This window comes from Auxenochlorella protothecoides (genome assembly GCF_000733215.1).
Source record: "Auxenochlorella protothecoides strain 0710 contig1199, whole genome shotgun sequence".
NCBI lineage: Eukaryota > Viridiplantae > Chlorophyta > Trebouxiophyceae > Chlorellales > Chlorellaceae > Auxenochlorella > Auxenochlorella protothecoides.
In genome coordinates, this window is record NW_011934439.1 from 424 (window position 1) to 9223 (window position 8800).

The 8800-nt window shown below is 53.0% G+C and overlaps 2 protein-coding genes across 2 annotated transcripts; both read right to left on the bottom strand.

Annotated features, from left to right (window-relative positions):
• Positions 1-4632: 4632 nt before the first annotated feature.
• Positions 4633-4818, bottom strand: F751_0205 (hypothetical protein; the record flags this gene model as incomplete). The annotated part of the gene is made up of 1 exon (XM_011403313.1): positions 4633-4818. One exon carries the CDS (start codon positions 4816-4818, stop codon positions 4633-4635), a length of 186 nt encoding a protein of 61 aa, XP_011401615.1.
• A 306-nt stretch (positions 4819-5124) lies between these two features.
• On the bottom strand, positions 5125-5631 carry F751_0206 (hypothetical protein; the record flags this gene model as incomplete). Its single annotated transcript, XM_011403314.1, has 3 exons — positions 5125-5183; positions 5322-5428; positions 5576-5631. 3 exons carry the CDS (start codon positions 5629-5631, stop codon positions 5125-5127), a joined length of 222 nt encoding a protein of 73 aa, XP_011401616.1.
• Positions 5632-8800: the final 3169 nt, after the last annotated feature.

Below are 8800 nucleotides of genomic sequence, written 5' to 3' on the forward strand. Positions count from 1 at the left end.
AAGTGAGCTGTGAAGCGCGTGTCACGATTGCTGACGAAGACGGTGTGAGGCCGGGCAGGCGGTAGACGCGGTCCAGGAAGATATCTGCAAGCCCACTGGCAGTCACTTCATTGGTGGTAGGCGCGCAGTGCACCACTTTTGAGTGGTGGTCGACGAAGGCCATGATGGGGTCGCAGCCGCTTGGCATCAGGGAAAGCCAGTGAGGAGGTCCTAGGTCATGGCTTCTCAACGGTGGTCCAGAGTAGACAAGGCCACGGCAGACCAGGCTTAGGTGTCTGGACAGCATGTTGCGCTGGCAGACATGCAGGTGTGGACGGCTTCGTGGATGTTCTGCTCCATGCTGGACAAGGTTAGTGAATTTTCAAACACGCATCAGGATTCTCTTGACGACAGTGCGGTTTTAACTCAGGCATAATCTGCGCAGGATGAATGTATTTTGATGTAGTACAGGAGACTTGTGTGCACATGATGAAAGGTAGGTATCTGCAACGTCTGGTGCCGTGAGCAGGGCAGATTGGACCCGGCTGACAATTGAGTCTCATCCGTCTGCAGATTCATGCACCAAACAGAGAGAATGCTGTGCTGACAGAATAAGCCCCCTGTGGTAAAATCATATGGGAGTCCTATGAAGAAAAATGAACATTTGCAGCACGGTTAGGTCGCCCTGCCTCGGTACATTCCCATGCGTCATCAATCAGAAGCAGAGCACCAGGAGCTCCTGGGAGGTCCAGCTATGAGACACCTATGTTCTTACCTTGACTTACGTATGCCATAATAGTTTATAATCCCTCATCGCATAAGTTCCGGCTAGCTTGAGACGCCGTGGATCGGGAAGAGGCCAGGAGATAGCAACGAGAATCAGGTAAAGAAGGGGCTGGGTATGGGTTAGTCATCTTCCTATCGGAAATGACGCCTGCCAACCTCCTCGCTTAACAACATCACGATGGTGACATTTTCGACCGAAACTGGCACAGATCGACGTACATTAGCTGATCAAACTTCCGCATCTTCATTGACTGGACAAAGCAATGCAGCAGGCCGGATCAACTGGACTCGCCATGGAAGGTGAGACCCCACTTCCCTTTGTTCGGGGATGCTCTAGGGGATGCACTCGATACGCTGATACATACCAGTCTCCTTCCAATTGATCATTGGCCATCCTCATTCTCTGACAGGCGAACGGATCTCCGAGGTGGACGAGGCCATGCTCGCTGTCGCCGATTCGTTGTGAGGAAGGGGTGGGTGACCTGTGGCATGCTATGCAGCCCTCCTATCTTAGGATTCGTGGTACTGAACGATGTGATTTTCATATGTCTGTGTCTCATGCCCAGCCACCGCCTTCCCGCTCGCAAGGGCAACTTTTGGGTCTAGTGTCATTGGCGACAGGGCCGTGAAGATGGTCACTGATGTTGCGGACCAACAGCGCATCCCTCGAATCGACCTTACATCGATGGTGAGAGTGGTGGGAACCTTACGTGAAAGAGTGACCGCCAATTCTTCTCATGTAAATGAGAAAGCTCAGCTGGATCGAGCCTGCTCAGTCATCCCATAACTCTCTTGCCCTCCTTGCGCCTATAGATTGGTCTCTACCATACTGCGGGGCCCCAAGTCTTTGATAAAGTGCTGCTGTGCAGCTTTGACGGAGGATTCACTGTGGGACTGTCTTTGACAACGATTTTGACCCAAGTTGGAGCAACTCAGGAAGACATCGTCCTGACCATGGCGAAAACTTTGCGCGGCCTCCTGATGGTGTACGGTTTGTCATGCGCGATGCCGTTCTGCATCGGCGAGATAAACAGAGTGCCCATGGGCGTCTTAACGCTTGATGGCACCTTGGTCAGCTACAAAGAATGGTCCCGGTAAGGGGAGGTGTTCCGGGACCCAAGGGGGGTTTAGGGCGGGCATGGGTCTGTATTTCAATCGAGAAGCAGGTTGCGTGGCCTGCTGGAACAGTATTGCAGCGGTTCTGATCAGATTGTTTGCATTTTGAGGTTGGGAAGCCTATCCCCCTAGTTAGTGCACCATACATCTTCAAGTCGGGCCCTTACCTCACTCACGTTGCAGGACTGCTGAGAAGGACACACTGAAGCGCCTGGACGTCGCGCTCCAGCTGACCCAAATGGTGCATGAGGTGCACCAGCACAGGGTGAGATGCTTGTGCTGTGGGGTGTGCTGCAAGAACTGGTGGTATGTGGTCACTCCCTGAAGCACATGCTAAAGACTTGGCGCTCAGTGCCCTACACCCACCCACCCACCCACAGGTTGTGCATCTAAATCTTAGACTTGAGGCAGTTCTTGCTCGTAAGGATGTTGAGGGCAGACTGGTATATTTAACCGGACTTGAGTATGGTGAGGTCGGGCACGAGGTGTTCTGATTTGCCCTCCACAAACCAACACTACTTTGTGTTTGCAACACAGAGCAATGTGTCCTGCGTATTCCGGCATGCATCAATGTGAGGTATCAGTGTGATCACGCCATATACTGTAGCGCCCTCGACAATCTCTTGGGCGCCCATGCTCACCTGCCACTGGTACCCCTTGCCTTTGCAGCTGTACCTGTCGACGAGAATGGGCTCCGTCTTAGAGTTGGTGCCCTGCAGCCACTGATGAGGAAGTGAGTCGATTCGCAGGGCTGTTCAAGGGGTCCTCTGCTTCATTTGGTAGATGAGGGGATGTCAATTGTGCTTCACCCAAAGAATGCCCTATTGCCGGCTTTCCTTGTGCAGCATCAATGGCAAGTATGCCAGCCCCGAGCTGCTCGAGGGGGACGAGAAAGTGACTCCAAAGAGTGACGACTTCCAGCTCGGCATCATGCTGTACGAGCTGCTAAACAAGAAGACGCTGAAGAACTACTTCAGACATGCAGATGCCGCCTGTAAGTTGGGAAGAGCAGAAGATTCTGAAGCATGCTTAGGCTGTGTGAAAGATCCTCATCAATCACACAGTGTCCACCACTTTGATATTCTGCCTCACCATCCTTACACCACTGACACGCTCTGACACATGGGTGCCAATCTAGCAGTTCCTCATTCCCCTGCTTAAAAGCTCTTCAGGATCCAAACCCTCCTGCGTTCTTCCTCGTGTGCTCCGCAGGGGTGAAATCCATGGTCGCGGATACTCCATACCTCAAGGGCAATCCCGCTTGGCTGGAGACACTGGAGTCTTCCCTCAATCCTAATCCAGCAGATCGCCCTGATGCTTCAGAACTGGTCACCATGATGGAGCGAGCCAAGGCCCACCATTACGATACAATCAATCCCAACAAATCCAGTACGAGCTAACTCCTTGGCCCCTTCTTTCGTCGTATCGTCTAGACGAATGCCTGAGGCCCCATGTTTATTCCCCTTGATCCTTTGAGACCCACATGCCGCCACCCCTGTGATTCAAACTTGTTTCAATGCTTCAAGAATTCCTTCGACACTTTGGTCTGGGATCCCATTCACATCTATGAGTCGCCCTGGCCACCACATAGCATTCCTATGTGCCAGCATCTCTTCCCACGCATGAATCCATCATCTGCTTCCCGCCCTCCAATATGTTTTCTAAAGGAGAGATTAGGCAAAAAATAATCCATAAGGTCGTCTCAGTACCAAATAGACGCCCTTTTCTACTCTGCAAGGGCACTCGTATTACACTTCCTTCTCCTAGTCGATACAAATGCAGCGCCTCACCGCTGAAGATCCGCGCTGAATAAGCAGCCCTGGTGCAGCTGCAATACGTAAGTGCTCTATGAGCTCCATCCACGCACCAGCCACATCAGGAGATGAGGGGTGGCAAGTCTAGGTGCTGACATAGACAGTAATGCAGCCACGCCAGTCGTATCTGAAAGGGGCAGGGTCCCCACGAAAGCTAGAAAGGGCTACCCGAGTGGGTAAAGGATTCAGCTTGGCGCGTGACACAGGGCTGTGGGCAAGCTGTTGCTGGCGAGGGAGTCGCGGAAAACGCTGTTGGTATAGCGGCTGGGGGAGCTCCCTGATGCGGCGAGGGGATCCTGCGCGGGTATCGTTCGGTTATGAGAACCTACCATGGAGATTGCCGGGACATTCCTGATGCAATATCTATGAGCTCTATGTCGGGGACGATACATTTGGGCTCTGCCTGAAGTCTCCACTTGCTAGGGCGCCGGCGCGCGCAATGCTTTTGTGATGGCATGGGTCATCAGAATGAGATACGCCAGGGCAGAGTAAGCCGATCGTGCAAGCATCAGACAGAGTGCACTCCACGACTGCGCAGCGGTTCCCTATCTTGGCCCTCCTGAAGGCAGACGACCATCCCTGTCGGCAGCGGTCCAGCATGCTGTAAATATACTTATCCAATGGTGTCGAGCACCCAACTTACTAGACTAACCCTCTTGGCTCAAAGTGGCAGATTGTGGTGATATTTTTCATTGAGGCAAGCGCACTGATGATCACCCTAGGAGTCCCTCGATGCTCGAGCCCACCCTGCCACTTCTCTAGGCTCACCATGGAGCTCACAAGCTGACTCTGCCGAAATTTTTGGCTGGGACCCTTAGTCCCGGCCTGCTCCGGTCTCGTCAAACTGCCCTCTTGACTGTTGAACCTGGTCAGATACTAGAGTGCTGAAAGAAGTACTCAAAGCGTCAGTGCTGTCGCAGATTGTTTAAACGGTTGGTCACAGGCTTGGGCGGTCCAAGAGGACGGCAGGGTAAGAAACAGGGCAGATTACAGGGGGGTGGTCGCGACGTTTGATCAGCATACTCCGGAGAAACCCCCTGATAGGAATGCAAAGGGCTTGGAATGCAGATGTTTGATTCCAATTTATGGAACGAGTGGCCTGAAGGTGCATATTGCGGTGCATGTCTGCTTAACCAAATGATTAACCCCACATGCAGCGTTCCTCATAACGACTTAGCTGCATTAAGCAGCGCGGTAGATGACTAGATTGACGGCACAATGTATTGATCGAGGCTTCAAAGGCTCCCGCTCCATCCAAAACGCACCTTTTAGGAGGCAGAGTGCTTGACTGAGCTAAGACGTCAGGTCTTCTGATGCTACAGAGCAGACAGCACTGCACGCCTCGTGTTCTTCTTGCCCAACCCTGTTCCCATATGCTGCGAGCACATACCATGCCTGCCAACAAGCCTGAACCCAATGAGATCAAGCTTCATACTCGTTGTTGCAGCCTACTGGATCTCCAGCTCCTTGAACTTGTTGATGTCTGATCTGCAGGGTATTCAGCATGACAAGGTTGTCACGAGTGATCAGAGACATTGCACAGGAGGATGTGGGAAACCAGGTCCATACAGACAGCACCCTCTTCTACCACTTGCAGCCTGGGTGTCCATTGTACATGCTGCCTACCTGGTGAGCACGCCAGCTGGTGCTTCTGCTGTCTGGGACACCATGAATGGCACGCGAGCCATTGGCTGGTGATGGGAAGCCTTTGGCTGCTGGACCGCATGCTGTGGCTGAGAAGGGAGAAATTGGATTGCATCAAAGAGGTGTGAACATAACATGTGTGCAGCAGATTGCAAACTTGTGTGAACAAGACATGGTCCCAGAGTTGAATCAGCAACTGAACAACCATCAACAGTGCAAGCAGCCAGGCGGCGCACATTCGACATGGCAAGGCAACCAGAGGTTGGAGCAGGACCAGCCACGTCGTCATCATCCTCTGCCTCAGACATGAAATCCGACGGTGAATCAGAGTGTGCACTGCAGGGATTGAGTGTGAAAATTGGGGGAAAGGAGTTCAAGAAAGATGGTGGTGAAGTGAGCGCCTGTGGCAAAGCAACTTGGGGTTGAAGTGAGCGCCTGTTGCAAATGCACCACAAGGTAGGTAATGCCCCTCCCCAGCAACACATCTGTTGCTGGAGACAATTCGTACCTATGCGCTGGCGAATGGTGTGCCGCGGGAGATGGGGATGAGTGAAGTGGCACTTTCGCCAATCCTTGCTTTTCCTCTTCAAGAAGTTTCTTTCCAAACTCCTTCTTCCAAGCCTTGTTCGTCATACAATGAGCCATCATGGTTTTCTGCAACCGAAGAGAGCGGGAATTATCTGTGAGGCTGCATCGCCCACTCAAAGAGACGAGCAGGCAGCTGGGCGCATGACAAGTGGTGCCTGAAGTCAAAGACCAAACTCATCTACAAGAACAACACCTTGAAATGGTCAGTTGCACCCCTCCAGACATCAGGATCATTCATATTCTGAGTAAGCCTCGCCCGGATTCTGTCGTCCGAAGTAAGGAACGCACACTGTCAACAGGTTGCAACCCATAGTTGGTAAAGGTGAGCAGACTTTGCAATTTAGGGTAGGGGAATGGCACATGTTTAGGGGATCATCACCCCCCTGGATCAGCGCCAAGAGCAGCCTGCTTGGCCAATGAATGCTCCCGGTCACTCACCTGGCGTCCATTTCGGTGTCCTCTTCCTCGTCGTCCACCGGTGGCGGTGGGGGTGGCTGGCCGAGCGGGACTGGGAGCCACTCGTCACTGAAAACACGCAAAGGGGGCCCCCGCTTTGGACGTGAAGGAGGATACCATGTCCCGTCATGACTCTGCAAAGGGGTGCACTTACTCAGCAAGAGATGTTTTGTGCATGGTAGCTTGCAGATGCACATTCTTCCACGGAGGCATGTCCTCGCCCCAACCCCTCTAGCCCAGCTCTCCGGAGCGCTCACCATAGAAACGTTCTCATCCATGATTGCGTCAGCTCCCCCAGCTGAAAATTCAGTGTCTTGTATAAGAGAACCTTGTTATTGTTCCACACCGTGGAATTCCAGGCTGCGAGTACCGTGGAAAGAGGGCGGAGATGTGTCGGGGGCTCGGGCTAACGTGTCCGAGCCAGAACCTCGGTGACAGATTCCTTGATACGGACTGGCATCACCAGCACAAGAAAGAACATGTGCGTGAATGGTCAAGCGTGCATGGTGAAGCTCACAAGTAGCGAAATCCTTCGGGGGACAAATGTTCAACTTCGCGACCTCCCGCCCAAGACGCCGAGTGATGTTCAAGACTTACCACGAGAACTTTGGTAACTTGCTTGTCTTCAACAAGCACACGAGTACGTGTAGGGAAGGACTTCATCGAACAGCGCGTTGTCGCTTGTGGTCTACCTCCCCCCCACACAAACACATGATGATGGAGGAACCCAGGAAGCTGGTTTGGCGGGAGTTGAGATTTTGAACTGGATTTGCGGACGAGAGGAGACTATGGTCCAGGTTTGGCCTGATAAGCTTACCGAGTGAGCCAGATAGATCGCCTTGTTCGTAACGAGCACGACCTTGGCGACCGGGAGCGCCATGATCTGTGCAGTAGCGGGATGTGGAGTCCCAGACCAGCCAGGCCAACAAGGCATGTACCAAAGAGGCTGTGGTCCCCCCATGTCCCTGCATCGTGCGTGATGTGAACTGAGGGGAATTGACCGCTAGAGGACGGATCTCCTACCAATAAGGAAGAGGCTTGTACAATGCTACTCTATGGTCGCACTTCGAGATACTATACAAGAGTGTGATGGTGAGGCGTCACGATCCGCCCCAGCACCAATTTGTCAGGCTGTTGCACGCTGGTGTGCAGAGCACGGCATGGGCTTGAGCGGTACTTGGGCGTGGCAGGGAGAGGAACAGGGCAGAGTTGAAGGTGATGGTCGCGAGTTTCTATACGAATGCTTTGCGGAAAGCCTCTGATAAGGGAAAGAAAGGGCCTGGGATGCAGATGTTTGGGTACAGAGAATGGATAGGAAGGGCCTGAATGTGTCACATGGGGAAGCTTGCCTAAGAGACGAGAAGATGAATCAGACTTGCAGTGATAGGTCTGATGACGCAGCTGCATCGAGCAGCGCGGCAGACGACTGGACATGCGGCACACACCAGTGTTGGAGGCGCCAAGGACTCCGGCTGTAGGGGGCCACCTGTTTGGAGGGGAAGCGTCAGATTATGTGGGGATGTTGAGTATTTGGGTGCCACAGAGCACGGCTCATTGCATACCTAATGCCCCTTCCTGGCCTTTTCTATTCCCGCATGCCTTGAGCACATACACTGGCCTGCGTCATGCCGTCAAGTCATTCGGGAATACCCACGTACTTTAATCTTGCTTCCTATTGGATCTCCATGTCCTTGAACTTCCGGATGTCCGACCTGCTGGGACGCCACATTGACAGCGTTGGCAGGAGAGACCAATGACACTATAAGGCAGGAAGTGAGACCCCACAACCAATGCACCCAGTACCCTCCTCGACCACTTGCACCATGAGTACCCATCACAGTTCCTGCCTACCTGGTGAGCACGCCAGCTGATGCCTTTGCTGGCTGGGACACGAGGGATGGCACGCAAGGCATTGGGTGCACTTGGGAAGCTGGTGGCTGCTGAACTGCATACTGTGGCTGTAAAGGGTGTGATTAAAACCCATTAGGGAGTGATGAAACGATGTGTGTGCAGCCATGTCAACTTGCGAACTAAAGTTTGGGCCCAAAATAGATCAGCAAACGGAACAAGCACCAACAGTGCAAGCAGCTGGCGGCGCACCTTAGACATTGCACGGTGCCTGCAGGCAGTGTCAAGGCTAGCCATATCCTGGACGTTCTCTGCATCTGACCTCATGCTTGAGGCAAAAGCGGAGTGTGCACTGCAGGAATGAGAGTGAACATGGGGGAAGGGGTGAACAGCATTGGAAGGTGAAGTGAGCGCCTATGGCAATGCACCACAACGAAGATAAGCCCTTCCCAAGCTTCACATCTGTGCTGCTAGAGACGCTTTGTACCTATGCACTGGCGACTGGTACGCTGCATGAGATAAGGACGAGTGGTGTACCACTTTCTCCAGTGTTTTGGTTTCATCTCCAA